Below are 20082 nucleotides of genomic sequence, written 5' to 3'. Positions count from 1 at the left end.
ACAACTAAGGGAAGAGAGACATTGTGAAAACATTCTGAGTTTAGGGAATGTGCTGCTGCAAATACAGATAAGCTGTTTTGTGAAGTAGCGACACCGGAAAAAGAAAAGAGACAAGGTTTGATGACAGAGAAAATAGAGATCTGACAGGGCTGCCAAGGTCTAGTGACTCCAGTGTGTAGCTCATCCGCATGCTTATCTCAAGAGTGTCTCTCTGTGCGTTCATCCATACACCTTATTATTACGGACAAGGGAGGAACAGGACCTCAGCAAACAATACATTATGTGAGCACAAGTTGAGAAATGTCTCCGGTTCCAGATTGTATTAAAACCTCTTCATACCAATGCAGTAACGCTGCAGTAGTGACCAAATGCGGCTCTATTATAACTTTATTTGTGTATCTTAGATTTACAGTTTCTTTGTAGGTTATATTTGTGAACATTAAGACTTTCCTTAGCTGCATCTCACTTGACTTATTATGCTACTGGCACCTTAGTTCTTTCACTTCATGCTGCCTTTCACAATGTTCCAAGCTGATGAGATGTTAGATGTTCTGTATAATGACACATTCAGGTCTGGTGTTTTACAACATCATTTGTTCAATGGCCCAGAGTAGAGAATGTTCGGTTATGGATAATGTTTTCATCATTAGATGTACTCATTTTGGCTGCAGTTTAATGAAATAGGAGTGCAAGTGCGTGCATGTTTACTCTCATTTCCATATCTGTCAGAGCAAAAACAGGTGTGAAACTAAATCATTATTTCGATATTACGTTTTATTGGGAATTAATGGCGAAAAACTCTATTATTCCATGAAACAATGAGCTGCTTATGGGAAGATGTAAAGTATTTGGGGAGAGCTAATGAAACCGTATCGCTTCTGAGGACATTCTGCTCATTCACTTAAATAGACCTCAAATTGTCATCATCAAACCTAGCTTAACGGTTTCAGATTAGCATAAAATGATAGGATGGCCAACTGTCTCTAAGGCTTTGATCTGAATGAAATAAAAAAATGTCTAGCCACCTCCACTATGCTGTAAATGAGACAAAGAGGTGAATGATGTAGTCTCTGGTGATTTATTATTACTATTCCAGCAATTCATCTTCATCTAGTAAATCTCCACCATGTATCTTCAGACTCTGTATTAAATGTAGGACGTTTCCCCCAGAGCGTCTGGTAGAGATGTGTTTCAGCATAGACGTTGAGATGTGATGTGTTCAGATCTAACCAAGAACAATGATTACGAATGCTTGCTTAACTTTACATTAACCGCACCCTGGCTATGAAACAGGGGCGGGGGCCAAACCACCATCTGATGTAGAGTGCAAGAGGCCAAAACACGAAGTGGTAAAAAAACAACAGCCGCAGCCACTTCCTTTACAGGAATGGAGAAGTGTGGACTTGCTTCATTGCATTCGTGTGAGGCTGTTGCTGCAGACATGACGGCTAAAGGCAGCATGATGCAACTCACTATGACTACAGTGTATAGTGTGTATGACACCGGATTATCTAGTGCATTGTGTTTTCAAGCAAGGGTGAATAGTAATCTGGAAAAGGAACCCAAAGTGAAGTACTGAAATAAAATGGAGGAAAGATTTGCTATTTGAGCCATACTGGTTAAAAAAGGGCGTTTTGATTACTTTAATCTATAAAGTACAGCTAGACTTGCCTCATAATTCCCCCATGGGGGCGCAGAGGCATGCCAGCAGGGGCGCGAGAGACCAGGAGGAAAAATGGTTATAAAAAAAAAAAAAGATCATATTTTGAAAAATTATTGATTCGAAAATAATATGATGCAGTACAGTACTATTACGTCTGGGTCTCTGTGTTTCATTAAAGCTCGGCTCTGTGTGTGTGTGGAACGAGCCATTTTGTGTGCGCGAGCGAGCGAGAGAGAGAGAGAGAGAGCGCACCGGTACCGGAGATCGTTGCTGTTAGCTTCTGGTGCTAGAGAGATAGGCTAACGGATATAAGGAGTTTTTTCAACAACAAAGTGGAGGAGAGTCCTCTCCAGTCAGACTGAGAGACTCAGTGAGCTAAAGGACTCTCTCAGTGGGTCTCAAACGTTTGGGTCACCATTAATGTAAACAATTATTTCCGAGGCACACATTTATATGATCATTATAGTTATAAAAAAATAAGAGAATAAATGAAAAACAGCTATGAAATACTATATGACAGTAAAACAAGAATAAAGTTTAAAAGGGTGATTTGTAAAATATCCATAAAGAAAAAGTAAATCTGTTTACAGTTCTATTTCAAATGGATATTGAGAGATGTATCCATAGATCTCCTCATTTTGCTCTCAAAGTGCACCAGATTGATGCATTTAACTTCAATATTTAAAAATAAATCTTCCCGGGGGAGCTTGCCCCCGGACCCCCCTATGTGAGGTCCCCACACCACCTGTAAAAATAGCACTTTACTCCTGCTTACACCTATATGCTGTGAGCTGATTATCGAGCCTTCATTGTAACTGTCACACTGTGTATTTTCCTGTGCTAGCTCAGAGATAATGATGAATGTACTTTTCCTGACCTTGAAATGTCACTGTGTTCATTCAGTATCAATGTGTCAAAAACCTAACTTTTATTACCTCATTCGCTCAGCTTACTTGCTTGACTGAGCTTACGGGCCATCTATGTTTCAATAACACTTAGAGAAAGAGTAGTTTTGACTTTTGACTTTGTGCTTTACAATACTAAAAAAATCAAATGGGGACAATGTTCCTGCAGTTTTATCTTTTCAGTGTCCTTATGCCGGTGGTTTATAACGTTTTTAGCTTATGACCCTTTTAAAGTATTACAAAGATCTCTTTTCCACATTTGCTCTCTAGATTTAGGGGACTGGAAGACTACCCATTATTTTTACAAAATCAGGTTGTTTGAAGTCAAATTAAACACTAAAGTAAAAACTAGTAAAATTGCTAGTAAATATATGGTTCAGGTTATTTTGGTAAATTGAGTCCATGGTCAAATATTTCCTTGTTCCTTTTTCTTATTTTGTTCATTAATCTTGCAACTCCTACGATTTACCTTGTAAACCCCTGGGGGCTCTGACCCACTTGAATGGGAACCAGTGCCCTGGGCTAAAGCTGTGCTTTGAGCTGAATGCTAACAGGCTTTTGTCAGCATGCCAAACTGCTGCTCTTGACAATAATCTCAGAGTACAGTGGAGGTTAATGGGTATTCAGTCATAGTTGTAGAGGTGTTGCCGGCACTTCATAAAAAGTCAGGGTTGCAGCAAAGTGATTATGAATCATCCTCAAGGGACAGAGAATGTCTGTTCCAAATTACATGTCAATCAATCAATGGTTAGCATCATAAATCAAAATGTTACATGGCATTCAACCAAAGACACAGCTTGAGTGTCTGAAAAGTACAGAGAGGCACTGTTTGTGAAAGACAAGAGTTTGTTCATCCCACTTTCCCATAATAGGTCGATTCAGGGAAGCAAAATGCAAATGTTTCTAGGCCAGACATGCATACACACTCACACACACAAACACAAACAGCTGGTAAGAGGCTTACGCTCCAGTGCCATACGACAGCTTTCCCATTAAAACCATTCCCCTCAGCTGTCGTGGGAGAGGAACAAGCCTCACAACATCGTGACAACAACCTGAAGCCCTGAACAAACATAATCATTTCAAATGTTCAGCTTTGCTTTGGTTCACCTACTGTTCTGTAATACCTTTTCTGCTGACAATAATGTCTCAGTTCAACCAACCCTGCATGTTGTGCTCTATTCAAAGAGGTGTGGGCTGTTGATAGGGTTGCCAACTTCCAGAAATGGAGAAACGGGATACATGCATGTGTCCCCCGCGCGCGTGCTCGCGAAGATTTTCGGGTTTCTGGCGGATTTAGTTTTTGTTACTTTATTTTGGTTTTAGGGTTAGGGTTATGTTATTTAATTCTTTTGGGGGAGCCAGCCCCTAGGGTTCAAAAATGGTTTTGGGGGTCAAAATGCATAGAAAACTATGCATACCTATAACACAATACAAACACAATGGTCTTACACCTGCATTAGGCTACTACATCACATTGTACATCAGCATGTTCAAATCGGATAGGTGGGCACTAGGGACATCTGGGCACCTCGATGTACAATTGGCTATTTTGTCCAAAATGTTAAAAAATAAAATATTTGAAAAATGGTATTAAAGGTGGGGTAGGTAAGTTTGAGAAACCGGCTCGAGATCGCTAGAATTTGAAAATACACAACCGGAGAAAATCTGCCACTTCCTTACAGAGCCCCTCCTCCAACACACACAAACGCGCACATGACCAATGAGGGCACGAGATAAGTTTGTGCCCCGATGGAAGGCTGACAGGCAGGTAGGCCACGGCTTCTACAGATGACATTTTTTTAATGGATTTTTTGTCAAAGCACTTAAGATATTCATTGCTATCGGGATGTTAAGAGCATTCCATGGAATATAGCAAAAAGTGTATCTCGAGCCGGTTTCTGAAACTTACCTACTCCACCTTTAAGTAATGCACAGTAGCCTATACATGATGTGAACATGCATGGTACATCATTATTAGACTTAACCCTAGCTGTTGATGAAAAGAGTTGTTAAAGGCCGCCTTGAGGCCCCTGATGGAGTCAACTCGACATTACAGTTACAATGAAACCTTTGTAGAATCAGCCGTTACTTGCAAAGAAGTGAAAGCAAGAAAGAGAGAGGTGATGAGGTGCACTGCACACAGGAAGAAATAAGACTTCCTGCCACAAGCTCAGGATGTTAGTGCACCTAACCTCACACTCTGTTCTTAAGAAAAGGGCTGTTTGATATACTTTCAAAGAAAAGAGTAAAAGATTAGTTGTAAAGTAAAACAACAACACTTTTCTAAGAGCTTTCAAGGAGAGGCCTCTGGGGAGACGATGAAAGCTTATCTCAGCGTGGTCCCCGTCCTGCTGTACTCGGTTCTGGATGTACAGCATGTGAAATGACAGAAGGAGGCAGTCAGCAGATTGCACCAGAGCGACCAGATCTACAGAGACGCCATGCCTTTCTATTCCTCATTTTGACACTTTGTGTTGACTTGCTAAATAAAAAAGTTACAGTTCATACAGCCTATCAATAGCTGTCGTCTCTCCTTTTCCCTTTAAATGTACATCAATACGTTGCTGCCCACAAGAACTGCAAAAACAAGCGTGATAGAGAAAAAGAGACTAAACAAAGGGAGGGAGGATGGAACTGAATTAAATCAAGATGTATAAAAATGGACTCAAGGCAGCAACAATACACCCTGTCCACACCTACTTTTATGTACACACTCGCATATCTGAGAGTTGAAATCAGCAGTATTTCAAGGACTGCACCCTTTCGGCTAATCCCATTTTCCTATAATCTATATCGCCCTCAGTTTGGAATTGTTCTCCCTTTTGAGGGGCTGCATAAATACAGAGTTTGGAGTATGCAATCACTGCACACTGAAAATACTGTGCAAACACACACACACACACAGCATCGTCCAGCACAAACTAGCATAGGCTATCGGAAAGACTATTATTTTAAGTTGATAATTATATTGGTTAAAATATCTGAACAGCACATTTCTTTATAGGGACCTGATTAAAAGCATCAGATATACTGTATCAATATACACATTATCTTCTGACATCAGATAGAAACAGCAATAATTAGATGACCATGAAGACATCTGTATATAGAAGCTTCAGGGTTGTGCTTATGGGGACAGCGATACTTCTGCCAACAGAAGGGTAATGCGTTTCTTCAAAAAATGCACAATGTAATTGAATATTGTTCCCACAGTATCGATACATATATTCTGTTCAGCTGTGTTATTTAATACATTCCAACAAGCAAAAGCAAGTGAATCACAGCTAACAAGCATGCAATGAAAACAAAGGGCATGAAAACAATTAACAGGGAGGTGGAACACTATGTAATCTAAACTGAAATTGTTGCTTAGCTTTAGGGAAGGCATTTTTGCTCATTGGTGAGTCCTTCAGTTTGATCCAGACTGAATTGTCATCAGGATACACACAACTGTTCAACACCAGCATGTTAGCATGTCCATGTTGATGTTAACATGTATTTCAAAGCACCACTTTGCTCAAGTACAGCTCACAGGGCGGCTAGCATGGCTGCACGCTCTTAGTCGGTTAATTAAGTGAACTTTTCAGTTTTTCCCTCTGATATAAGCCTACAGTGCAAAGTACAGAGAGGAAGTCAGGAACAATACTGTATTAAAAACTGGAAGTGAACATGAATTTAAAAAGAAGAGACTAAAACGACAGTACAGTAACCTGGATGACACACTTGCTTGCCACAGACACTCATTTCCACACATACATTGTACCACATGTGCATTAATCCTCTTACATCCCATCAGCATATTAAGTCAAATATCCGCCAACATTATTTCATATGCTGTTTTGTGTGTGAGTTCAGTGGCTGGAGTCAATGAACATCAATTCATGTATGTTTGTGACAGGGGTTCCTTTACTCTTGGAGAACAAGTAAGGAATTAACTATCAAAGATATTAGTCTTACCCTTCCTCTTGGAGAAAGAGCAAGCCTAATGTCCGAGGTGTGTGGACTCCTGTGTGTTCATAAAAGACAAAGAAATACATACTTGCGGACAGAAAGAAAAGACACATGAAGATCTTGTTCGACAGCGTGGTACTTAATGGATCACAACTTCTGTTTATTGATGATATGCTTGACTGCTATTCCACTGTGCACAATCGTTAAAAACACTCACTGCTGCTCACTTACAGTACGACAAGAATGAGATCTGGAGCGTAAAAAGGAGGGCAAGGGGCAAGATTTCGGGGCAAGATTTCAGAGCACGGTACATAAATATGAGTGAGTTCACATGCACAAAGAGATCCAATGAGAAGGTTTTTTGCTACTTTTGCTTAAAGGCTGGTGGCTGAAGGGAGCAGGGTTCGGGGAGGCAAGGCAGAATCAACAGTTTTACAGTACAGTACTTGGTTTCCATCACATCACCAAAGGGAGAAAAGCAGGCAGACAATTGCTATGCTAAGAAAGAGAGAGAAATATATGGATATGATTTATTAAGCATGTGTACACGTGGGGATATTAAGGGTCTGAACCGGCAGGAAAGGGTCAGAATTGAGGCCACTTCATCCCATTCTGGCTGTGTACTCTCATCTGGAGAAGTCACACTCCTGAACGAGGGGAAATGTTGTGGATCAGACTCAGATTAAAGGTCTCAGAGGGAGTTATTGTGAGAGAAGTATGGAGAGTCTGTAAGAAGGGAACTGTCAGTGGGAGCATCAGGTGGCCAGCCACAAGCGTACACATCTCTTTATTTTTAAGTTAAAATGTCTTCTTTTGTATTCTTTGTTTCCTTACATCGCACTATAGTATACATACTGTACAATACCCACTGAACTGCCACTGTGTCCTGAAGAGAACAGAGAGGTGGTTGCAGGTTTCTTAAACTAGCATTCAATACTTAATAAACACAGCAGGACACACACACACACACACACACACACACACACACACACACACACACACACACACACACACACACACACACACACACACACACACACACACACACACACACACACACACACACACACACACACACACACACACACACACACACACACACACACACACACACACACACACACACACACACACACACACACACACACACACAAGATTTAATGCTTCACAACACAGTCGCATAATGTACAACAAACTTCATCTTTAAAAAAAAAAAAAAAAAAAGCATACGGGAACGTTCTTCAGCTATATTACAAATAAAACATTTAGTCTTCTCTGGCTTTTAAAATCACTAATACATCCCAACCACACATGCATACAGTGGAGTTGGTGGCATGATAGCATAGCTCTTGTTTCTCTGTGTGTTCGAGGGGGACAGGAAGATGAAGAGCGAACAGGACGTAGCTGTGTGGTCACGAGGAGTAGATTGAAGTGGCATATGAAGGATTGAGTGGTCCTTTCAAAAGGGAAGAACACAAAACTAAACATAAAAGTGCCAAGGTAAAGTGAATTCAAGTAATGTGTGCTCTATACACAGGAGAGGGAGGGAGGGAGGGGCAGCGAGTCCTGTGGCTACAACACGGCCACTACTGGCTCTTCCTGTTTTCAGTCTGGCTCGTAGATGCGTCCGTGGGTGTTTCTCCGCGGGCAGCTCTTGAGAGGACGTCTACCCACTTGGTCTGAAGTTCTGGATCCTGGGCACTTAAGAGCAAAGTTTGCTGGGTGTGACAGAGCCGGAAAGCGTGTTTGATCTCTGCCTTCTCACTTCCCGATGGCGGCATCACACTCACATCGAACCCAGGGAGAGGCACCACTCTCGCCCCCTTGGAGTCCTGCAGAAATTAGTAAAATGAGATGAGATCTGGCAGTATTTAAAATTGGGTTCACCTTTAAAAAGTGAGGACACATACTCTAAATATAGCAAGTGACAGCTTGTCTCCTCAGTTGCAGGAGAATATTTTCCACCAGGCATGTATAATAAAGCCCTCCTCTCTCCCTTCCCCCTCTTTCTTTCTGTATAAACAGAAAATGCTCGTCCAACTCGCATTAATCCTAATCTTTGGAATGGCATGCGTTGGGATTGGGATATTAGTCTTGGAAATGAAACCGAGGGAGGCTTTAACAGGCTGACTTCCCTTCTGTGCCATCCGCTGTGAATGACAGAGAATCAGAGTCTTTAGCAAAAAGCTTTCCAAACATGATTGCTTTGGAAAGCATATCCTTGGGATGTTCTGAGTAGATTTACTGCTACAGTCAAGGCCAAGATTTCAAGGAACTACTTGAAATTCAAAGTGTTGCTTCTTCTGGACAATGCAAACTTAAACCTTAGACAGTGGAGCAATGTCACAGACAGCTACACCTAAGGTCACATTCCAAGTCACTAAATCCTCCCAGCACTGATCTACAGACAGTTTACACAGGCATGATTGGATAGATCTGAGCTACACATGCTCACTGATATGCTTAGGGAGCACTGTATAAAAGTGGGCAGGACATATAGATATATATCCAGAGCGCTGTAACAATTAAATCAGCGGATTTACAAGAGATAACATGTGGGGGATCTTGTTTGTAAAGAGTATTGTCCTTTATTTGTACAGTGCTAACCACATTTGGTTTGATCTATGTATTGTATTGAGACTAAAATAATGAAAACATACAGAATAGTTCAAGTATACTGCATAATCCTTAAATGTGACAAAAAGATGGAATATTTTTGAATTAACAGCTAGTTTATCATACCTCCAGATGTATATATATGTGTGTGTGTGTGTGTGTGTGTGTGTGTGTGTGTGTGTGTGTGTGTGTGTGTGTGTGTGTGTGTGTGTGTGTGTGTGTGTGTGTGTGTGTGTGTGTGTGTGTTGAACGCTTACCTGTCCACTGCTCTGTAAGTACAGCACCAGTGGCTCAGCCTTAGTGACAGCCACCCACACTTTGGACCAGCTCTTCCCTTTTTCCTGCAACTGAAGGTGGCCACAGAGCAGGCAGTTGTCCCCTGTGAGAGATATCTGTCGCTAAAAAAAGATAAGGAAAAACTGTTATATATTGTTTATAAAACACTAACAATAAATATTGTTTTCTAATTAATTTAAATAGGCGTGTATTTAAAATCAAAGATGACTGATTGGGATTTTGAACGTGATGAGCAGCAGACAGCGCAGATCTAACGCTGTACACCATTACGTAAAGACAATATAGGACACAGTGAGATTTGAACATAGACAGTTGTTCGAGCTCATGCTGCCCCTTTTCTATTCCTTGTGCAGCTTACAGCGCCCCCATGTGGTGAGTGATCTCACTTGTTTTTTTGGGGATCTTGTCATTGAGACAACAGCCAGAAAGACGTGACAGAATCAATCACAACAATATATATTTAAAGGACAGTTCTCAGATTTTGAGTATAACTAGAGAAGACTTTTGAAGCATAACAAATGTGGAGTCGGAGGAGACGACTAGTCCTTGATAAGCTGAAATCTCATTATTGTGTTACTCTGATACAGATGGATTTGTTTATACATGGATCTTTCAATGTACATTTGTGTTGATTCATAAATTCACATGCACAGTAAAGCATGGGTATAATGGGTGTTTTTATGTGTCTGTGCAATGATTTCAGACAACACATTGACTTGGTATTCAGTAAAGGGAGTGTATGGACTGAATAAGTTAACTGCTATTCTCTCTTTTTGTTGCCAGCAGTGCCGTCTGTTTGACATTGAATTTTGGTATTCTGGGAGAGCTGGATATGATTGGATTGGCATGAATCTAAAATCCATTATGCACATGCTTCTAAATATTTTCCAGTGCGTTTGTGTTCTCAGGTCCAGCATATGTGTCTCACCTCAGGTGCTGCTTTCTTTTTCTGCTCACTAACACCTAGAGTCTCCAGGCTGAGGCTGGCTTCAAAACACTCTGGACACACTCGGCTTGTTTTGTTGTCCAAGGTCTTTGAACACTTTGCACAGATGGCCTGCAGAAGGACAGAGAGAGGAGAGAGACGTTATTGTTAACAGTTAATTGCCTGAAAGAGGTTCCACTTATTCCCCGATGTATTCTGTCCCGTCTGTGCTCACCGCTCCGCAGGACTTGCAGTGGTGTTTACGCTTGGTGAAATTGAAGCTCTCGTTGCAGCCTTTACACGTTTGCTTCTCTTTCTCCTTTTTTCTGGAACTCTTCTGGAAATACAAAAAAAAACACAGGAGTCATGTGTCAAGGTCTTCAGTCTGTTTAGTTTTAGAACAACTGAAGGAATGTCTACGGCTCGCCCTGCGTCACTCTTTGTTAGTCTGGCTGCCTGTCTTCCATTTCTCCTTTCTTATAACAAAGACACAGATATAGACAACTAAAATGGAGGTCAGGTGGAGGTTTCCACAGCAGCCCAGGCTGTCAGATTGATTATTATAAATGTATAATGTGATGAGGAGTGAAATTCACCCCTCATAAAACCCTTTATGTCCATTTGCAGCAGACTGGTTAATGAGGACAAGTATTAAGTCCCATTTCTCTAACAAATAGTTTTATTAAAGGTGGGGTAGGTAATTTTGGAGAAACCAGCTCGAGTGCACTAAAATTTGAAAATACACATCCGGAAAAAAATCTGCCACTTCCTTACAGAGCCCCTCTCCAACACACACGAACGCGCACATGACCAATGAGGGCACGAGATAAGTTTGTGCCCCGATGGAAGGCTGACAGGCAGGTAGGCCATCCAGTTATTTTAGCCGGGCCGGCTAAAATGATTGGTCGTGCTTTCTACAATACTACGGCTTCCACAGATGACATTTATTTAATGGATTTTTTGTCAAAGCACTTAATATATTCATTGCTATCGGGATGTTAAGAGCATTCCATGGAATATAACTAAAAGTGTATCTCGAGCCGGTTTCTCAAAATTACCTACCCCACCTTTAAAGAGGAGGGTTAGCTTTGATAAAGAACAGATGCACTGTAACCGTTTCAAACTTTCAGTTTCACTTTAAAGTCTGTACACACAAATGATTAAACCACAAAGGTGGATTCACTTAAGTTTTAAGCACTAACAAAGTATTAAAACCTGTTCCCCATTAGCAAACCACAAGAATCGTTAGTAATTTAAGTACAGTATATCATATCTTACCCTTTCGTGCAGTCTTTCACCGTCTGAGTCAATGGACGTGTTGCTCCAGGGACCCTGCAGAGAAATAAAAAACATTTCAATATTTTTTCTGTTCTTTTTGTTGTTCTTCTTATTATTGCTCTTTATTTTCAAGTATAAAACTCATTTTTATTGTTGTGTTTATAGAGATGCTTACATTATAGCATGGTATCTGCCCAATTGATGATATATGATGTAGAAAATAATTGTTGAATTTTGGAGAACAAAGCACATGTATGGACAAAAGGAGTTATTCAATAAAAAGTTATAATAATGTCATTATAACTAAATATTGAGCACGAGCTGATTTTGCCTGCAGTCAAACATCTCCACCACTAGGTGCCAGTCTCGCCCTTGTGAATCACTTCCTCTGTGTTGTGTCAAGTTACATTTGGCAAGCGTCCAGCCCAGCAGGCCCAAAGTGGGTCACAAGCAGGTCCATAAGAGTTGTGTATACACTTTGACTTGGGCTTTCCCTATTAGGTCATGAGAGAAGAGTTCTGGGAGAGGAGCCTCACAGACACTATGTGTGAGTGATGGAAGAAAGAGCTTCTTTATGTGTGTGTGATGTGTGTGTATGATACATCCATAGATGGGAGAGCTGTTCAGAAAGACAAAGACCAGACTATGACAAATGTGTTTGGCGTAGCACTAGTCTCGTCTGAGTCATTGCACAGGATGACCCACTAATTGAGTGATCAATTAACTCATTGATTTACGGAGAGTGAGACTGACCGGTGACTCGGGGGGGTGGTCATCTTCCCGGGAGAAGGAGCTGTTGAAAGCTTTGTTGAATGTTTCGCTGTTTTGTTTGTGCCGTTCGATAGTGGCAAGGATCACCTGAGAGTCAGAAGAGATTTAGAGAGCCAGAGGAGGAGGAAAGGAAAGTGAGGGGAATACAAAAGGAAGAGAAAGATTATTAATCAGACACATCACCATTTGAATGCATTTCTTTTCTTTGTATTTTATATGAGACGAAGGGGAAAGGTTTGCTTATTATTAAAGACTTATAGCATGATCTTAACGTTTTTTTATCATATGTAACCTTGTTTTATTTATGTTTTTACTATCTCCAAAATCTTTCAAGTTTACATGCCACTGTCCATGCGTTTTCTGACAGCCCCCCATGTAGGTTTCAGTTGTTCTCATGCTTACACGCAGACTCAAACAGGCGTAAAACCTTGAAAACCTCCCCTGCAACACGCCCACCCCCTCTTCTCTCCGGCACAATGTTTTAATCAGCTTTGCTCTGCTGTAATGAGCTAAATGAGCAATAATGAGGGGATTTATCAGAGAATATAATTCCCAAACTGAAAGAGCGTGAGAAGGATATATTTGCTAATTCTATTCTCTAGTAAAGAATAACTACCAATCTGTTGCATGTTCATAAGAGATAGAAACCTTGTGGGTATAATGTGCATGGCTGTATTTCTATATCTATGAAAGCATGTGTGTGATCCTTGCCTGAATCCAATCTTCCTTCTCCTCAGCCGTCCTGTAAAACAAATCATGAGATTACATTATTTTAACATGAAAACCACACAAAGCAACAATTAAATAGCTTAGACTACTCAAATAATAACCTCAATTAGTGCTGGCTGAGTAATGATATACATAATCGTAAACCCAAACCAGTTTAGTTCACTGGTTTGAGAAGGTAGCATCTTGTTGTAATAGAAGATAAATAAGTTATTTATTTACAGCAGCAGCTAGTTTGTAAGAGCTACAATTAGCTAACAAGCTAATATGTCATATGGTATGTGTAAATATGGCTACCAAGTGAGCAAACTGGTTCATAAAAAACAACTCGTTTTATTAATTATTTAAATCATTTCACAATTTATATAGTTAACTTCACTTATTAATATGATTTTAACATAATATTTGAATTATAATTATTTATGTAATACTGCATATTTGGGGTTTTGGGAATAAACAGCATCTATATAGTAAGAGCAACTGTTAATATTTCAGAGTGTTTTATTTTGTCTCTGGAAGTTACTTTATGACCTTACCTGGCTTGCAGCTCCAGTGAACGCTGCTTGCCGATAATGGCGAATGTGTGAGGAAGGTTCTGCTTCACGTTCTCCTGGACCTGAGGTCAACACAACAGAGGAAATTGGATTTGTAGTCGCCAGGATAAATAAAAGGCCACAGTAGAAAACAGAAGCACTTTAAGTAAGCAGAACTGCACCTCCATGCCAGCGATGTCGATCCTCTCCCTGACACTGAACTTCTGTCCCATCAGTCTGAGTTTAGGCACGCAGTAGAGCACCATATTGTTGAACTACATCAGAGACAGAAAAACTGAAATTGATGAGATGTTCACACATTGCTCCCCGGGCGCCGTTCAAAATGGCAGCACACTGCTCCTAACACTAGGATGGGTCAAATGCAGAGAAATAATTTCCCCATGAGGGATTAATAAAAGTTCATCTTAAATGTTCACAAACACATCCTATTGCTTTTCAGATGTAACACTTCAGTGCTCTCACCAAGTAGAGGTATCTGTCTTGTGCTGTTCCGTTTTTGGCTGACATCTTTTTCATATGACCTTCTTTGATGAGTTCATTTGCCGGGTTAACAATGTCCTCTTCTCCTCCAAGCCTTTCGTAAACCTCCAGCAGCTTGTGCATTTTCTCCTGAAAACACGATGCAACAGAAGGATGAAGAATTGCAGAAATAGAAAAGGCAAGAAGACACTTAAGAGTGGAGGTATTATCCAAACTCCACCAGAGGGGGTTATTTTCCTATCAGCCAAGACTTCAACGCTGGAAAGCAGGTATTACATATCTTTATTGATTCAAAAACACTTTGTCTGCTTGAGTTGTTTCAAGGATGTGAGAAATACGAGTAGAATTGCCAGACAGAGGATATAGATGAAGAGGATGAGTGTTTAGAAGTCACTCAGGCTTCCGCAAGCTGTGAAACTTGAGGCAGGAAACGGCAACTTCCTGTCTGTACTAATTCAACTTGTTCACTCCCCCAGACGAACACTTGCAATGTTGCTGACTCGCAGTACAGCATCAGCAACTCTTTCATTGAGTAAGACATTAGTTGTTTTTGTATAAAGTGCAATGACACAGTGAAATAAAGAGATGACAACAGAAAAGAAACTGAGGTGAAGTCTCAAAGTCTTACCATTTTCCTGATTGCTGCATTGGAATGGTTCGCTGCAGTAGAGATGAGCTCCAGCGCCTCTGTAATAAGCATGCACATATGTGATGTTAGCATACATTCAACAATAACATCATATGTTTGAGTAAAACCAAATCTAACTGTACCATTAATCAATGTCTCACTCTTGTATACAGATAAGTAATGGGTTTGTTGCTCTCTGAAAAATAAGATGTCACACGAGCTGTATTATAAATGAAACTGGATCAGAGGCTTAACATCACTGTCCTAACATTAAACACACTGCATGCAGCAGGTTGGCTTGCAGCCAGCAGAAAGCCTTGTGAGCACCTGAGTCAGCCATCTTAATCATGGCCTACACAAACAGAAGTGACACACTGCTGGGGGAAATGGGGCAAGAACAACAGTGATGAACTGCTTTACAGCGCGGAGTGGACAAGAGAAAAGCCCTGCACTGTGCGGCGAATGTTAATGCTCAGGTAAATGGAAACACAGGGAGGACAACAGATCGTGGAAAATGGAATTTGAAGGCAAAAAGAGAGACACACACTTCACGTCAGTGTGTAATTTGTCTCTACAAGAAGGCAGTATGTGAAACTACACACAACCCGACATCATCCTCAGGATAGATGAAAGGATCCTGTTATCCTAATGAGGCAATACTCAGGCGGAACTACTTTTATCAAAAGTACAGATATATTATTATTATATATTTCACATTGATTCTTGTTGTGATAATTCAACAGTACAAATACTATGTGCAAAAGCACAATTTGAAAGTTGCAGTTTTAAGATTGACAGTTTCTGGAACCGAACATAATTTCTAGCTCAGTTGAAACACGTGATTTATAGTTATTGGGTGTGTAATGATATAATGTAGATCAATTCTTTACAATTTCCAAAATGAAAATCATGGAAACAATGACTCTTGTAGGCTTAATCTAATCTACTGAGATCTTAACAAGGTTTGTGTAAACATGGAGCCGCAAGGAGCGATATCCACAGAGGGTCAGCATTGTTAATCAAGATGTGTTCACATATGAAGTGATCCATCTTTACCTGGAGTAGTTTTGCCGTTTGTGTTGTTCGGCCACTAAGCACCACTGTTCACAGCTGGGTAAAAGTGTCCGTTTCAGTTCAAACAGATAATTTTTAAGATTACCAGGAGCTTTACTCCTGATGCAATATGTTCTACTCCTTCTCCTCGTCCGTCACGGAGATATATCACCCAGGATAAGCACTCATGTTCATTAGCGCATTATCAACTCAAGTTGACGTATCTTCGCCTCAGCTGCGCTTTCTGGAATGTGAATCTGCATTGCTTCAGGTCTTTTCATTGACCTTTTTGTGTTCATGCCACCTCCTATTATTGAATCATGTTGGCTAAATGGCAGCACTCAACAAAGTTCAGACACTAGCTCTTCAGTTTGATATATAGCAACCTATTCCTCGGTGAATGAAGAAAGATACACTTAAACATTTAAATGTAATGCTTTTGCACATTTTAGGCCGGTGCATTTCAAACCTTGCTGTCTGTTTCCAGCCAAAAAATAAATAATCTGAGGGCATCAAACCACAAACCAATGGTTTTTGACAGCCACGCACCCATTATATAACGATAAACCAAATGACAAGTTAAAGCTTGAATTAAATCCAAATTCCACTGGCAAAGGTGAAGCAGAGGTAAAAAAGAAATTGAAGGGAAGACAGAAAACTACGCTGTAAGATTTCTCTGCACCTTGCAGTTAATCATTCTCACAGAGCAGTGTGTGCATCATGTAAAAACAGTCTAATGTCTCACTCTCTGCGTCTTTCCGGTCCAGAGCGTCCTCAGGCAGCTTCTTCAGGTAGTCTTTGAGCAACAGTTCGTAGCGAGGAATCCTTTGGACCGGCTCGAGCATGTGGTGCTGCAACGTCAGGTTCCCACACACATCCTGTTTCTGTTGTTTCAAGCACAACACAAAGAGTTGAACTGACAAATTGTGAAAAATATCACAACTGTTTTAGTAGTATGGAGCTATGAGATGGTACCTTCTCATTTAGAAACGAAAAAAGAAAATAAATCTGGATTTCAAACTATTTATCAGAGTATACAGGTAATGGGTTAACAAAAAGCGAGTAGGTATCACGTTAGGAGGCAACACAGTCAAACACAGACACCTACCTGTATATTGTGGACTACACTCTTGAACTGTGAGGACCGCTGTGTCCAGGTGCTGACCAGCTCCATGGCTCGGTCAAAGTTCTTCACATATTCTCCGTACATCTTCATGAATGGAGCCAGTTTCTGGAGGATGTCTCCAATACGAGGGTTGGAGTCCCTACAGCAAACACAAATAAATAAACAGGTTAAACCAGAGCTGTCTCATACAAGAACAATATTGTAATCTAAAGGCTATTATATTATACAGTACATCACTTGTTCATTTGTTTATGTAAAACATTTTTAGCTGATTCAATTGCATTTTTTCTCCTGACATTTCACAATCACAGATAAACATATCAAGGTCATCACGGGTTACTATATTACCACAGATAAGAGACAGAAAGCATTGATTTCATTCTTCAGAAGCAAGAAACAAATGATGACGAGTGATACAAACTAGACTAATCTTCTCAAGAACATTATTGGGGAATTCCACAAATTATTATTTTTTATGAACTTCTTCCTGAGCTGCACTTTTCTGACTTACTGTGTGGTTGTCTGTGCCCATTTTTAAGCCTTTCTACCTCAGCCTATTCTAATGAGTTTGAGAACAAGTGTAAGGGAAATGATTATGTGACAGGTGTTTCCCAGCACCCAGCCCTCTCTAGAGGAGTCATTATCTACCGAGGGTGGCTGATGTTGGCACAATAACACACACTGGGGATACATTTCCTGCCTACTGTGAAGAAAAAATGTGTTCATTCTGCAACTCCGACACACACAAAATCACATAACCAAGCAACCTGACACCACTGAAAACCTGACAATATGCCCTTGAGCAAGGCTACGGTCAACCCCCCCAGGATGGGTTAAATGCAGAGGGCACATTTCACTGTGTGTGCTGTGTACATGTATGTGCGACTATTAAAGAGGGTGTCATCCTCCAATTCTAGTTCTTCTAGTTCTAGTTCTCCACTGCCAGTGCCAAAAGCTGTCTGAGTTTCACAGCCAACACCAACGGCCTAACGGACCACAAACGGGGGCCAAACCATCTTTAGTATGATGTCACACTGCAGCTATTTGAAAAGCCGCTGAACAGCCGGGTGTTTATTCCTCACCATTCTCCAGTGATGCGTGTCTTGAGCTCAGGCAGCAGGAACTTGTCATGGAAGCAGTAGATGGAGGAGATGTTGGAGAAAATCCCTGTGATCGCATCCTGAGGGATTCCAGCCTCCGTGAGCTTAGTGCAAAATACCTGCAGAAGGGTAAAAAACATACTGTATGTATACAAACACTCTACAACCAAAATGTGGATCCTATTCATGGGACAGGCATGCAAATAAGGAAGGAGAAGTTTGCATGTTGCTGTTTATCCACACAAACATATTTGTTTTCTCTAGCTTTGGCTTCTTAAGTGTGACCATCAGATGTATACGAGTCAACTAAGACTTACTGCTAATGTATGAGACACTCCTGTAAACAAGATACACCATTATATATAAACTTGTGGTCACTTTGAGTTTAGCTTTTATTAGTTTTTCTGGTAAAACAGCAACATTTTTAATTGACATTCATGGACATTTAAGGCCAAACACTAATGATACATTGCATTAGGGCTGCAACTAAAACATGTTTCTTTATTGCAATTGATAAGCCTCAATTGCATTTAAATGTCATTAAATGGGTACATTCAGGCCATAATTGGATGTGCTTTACTATATACCCATTCTAAAACTAAATACTACACATTGCAACATATACTTAAATTATATATTATGAAGTGAATTGTTGACATGTGAAATATTTAATGTAAATGCACTTATAGACACATAAGGGTGTACTGAACCAGACGTGTAGGCTCTAACGGAAGATGCTATGGGTTGCATTGTGGGAAATGTAGGATATAGTGTGTTTGAGCATGACCCATCACAGAAACTGAATACGAAATGGTTTCTTCAATTTTGTATTGTAAGTCCCACAACTTTATGGTAGTGCAACAATAAATAACCAGATAACCCATTAAACAATTAATTGATTACCAAAATTGTAAGTGGGAAATAAATAACAATACATCAAAATAATGTATCGTGATTCTTGTGATACATTGCTTGACTAATCACTTCCATCAACATCTGCTTCCCTGCCAGTCACAGAGAAGGATAGAACCAATTGATTCCAGTGTCATGTGAAAGCGCTGCGACAAAAACAGGAAGTTAACTGTGAGGGTTTTCTGCCCTCAGTAGCAAGTAACCCATATCTGTTCTGTGATAGGGCAGCCGTGCATCTCTGTGACACATGAACAGAACAATGAGGAAGGAGAATTAACCACTGCGAGTACATTCTCATCACGAACATGAACGAACACAGAAATGGCTGGAAATTAAAATACAATAATCCATTTAGAGATGGTCAAACAAAAGATCCAACAGAGCAGAGTGCTGAAGGAGCTCATGACTTTTGAGCGTACAAAAGATGGAAAGCAGGGTTTGAACCACGATGAATGAGTTTCTAGGAGAAAGTATTTAAGAGATACTCTAAATAAAATCAAGTTATTGTAACAAAAGTAACAAAAAAATACTTCTTCTAGTTACTCAAACGTGAATACTCTTTGCTCTACTTTGCTTTGAATGATATTTAACAGAATATCTTTTAATTATATGAAACAAGTAAAATAATCTTCTATTCCAGAGAAGTTAACTAGCACTAGATTATTTTAAACGGCTGTCACCACAATTTATGGGCAAATCCTTAGTCAATAGCAACTACACTGAACAAAAATATAAACGCAACACTTTTGTTTTTGCTCCCATTTTTCATGAGATGAACTCAAAGATCTAAAACATTTTCTATATCCACAAAATAACCATTTATCTCAAATATTGTTCACAAATCTGAAAAAATCTGTGATAGTGAGCACTTCTCCTTTGCCGAGATAATCCATCCCACCTCACAGGTGTGGCATATCAAGATGCTGATTAGACAGCATGATTATTGCACAGGTGTGCCTTAGGCTGGCCACAATAAAAGGCCACCCTGAAACGTGCAGTTTTGCTTTATTGGGGGGGTCTTGGGGGGTCCAAAAACCAGTCAGTATCTGGTGTGAGGGGTAGGGTTAGGGTAATGTTGTGAATCGAGTGGCCTG

At 40.3% G+C, this 20082-nt stretch overlaps 1 protein-coding gene across 3 annotated transcripts in view; it reads right to left on the bottom strand.

The window, feature by feature from the left end:
* Positions 1–7625: 7625 nt before the first annotated feature.
* The window catches only part of fgd (faciogenital dysplasia), a 53236-nt gene continuing 40779 nt past the window's right edge, over positions 7626–20082 (bottom strand). For all 3 annotated transcript variants that reach the window (XM_034087685.2, XM_034087686.2, XM_071203746.1), the window contains 14 exons: positions 18059–18195; positions 16959–17115; positions 16596–16734; positions 14798–14856; positions 14152–14298; positions 13851–13943; positions 13672–13751; positions 13121–13151; positions 12392–12496; positions 11639–11692; positions 10596–10697; positions 10364–10492; positions 9396–9536; positions 7626–8354 (listed from right to left, as the gene is read on the bottom strand). In XM_034087685.2, the coding sequence (XP_033943576.1) occupies positions 8109–8354; positions 9396–9536; positions 10364–10492; positions 10596–10697; positions 11639–11692; positions 12392–12496; positions 13121–13151; positions 13672–13751; positions 13851–13943; positions 14152–14298; positions 14798–14856; positions 16596–16734; positions 16959–17115; positions 18059–18195 (1620 nt within the window). In that variant the 3' untranslated portion in view covers positions 7626–8108. The remainder of the gene's footprint in view (positions 8355–9395; positions 9537–10363; positions 10493–10595; positions 10698–11638; positions 11693–12391; positions 12497–13120; positions 13152–13671; positions 13752–13850; positions 13944–14151; positions 14299–14797; positions 14857–16595; positions 16735–16958; positions 17116–18058; positions 18196–20082) is intronic.

The sequence above is a fragment of the Pseudochaenichthys georgianus genome, chromosome 7 (assembly GCF_902827115.2).
Source record: "Pseudochaenichthys georgianus chromosome 7, fPseGeo1.2, whole genome shotgun sequence".
Taxonomy (NCBI): Eukaryota; Metazoa; Chordata; class Actinopteri; order Perciformes; family Channichthyidae; genus Pseudochaenichthys; species Pseudochaenichthys georgianus.
This window is presented reverse-complemented; position numbering and strand designations above follow the sequence as displayed.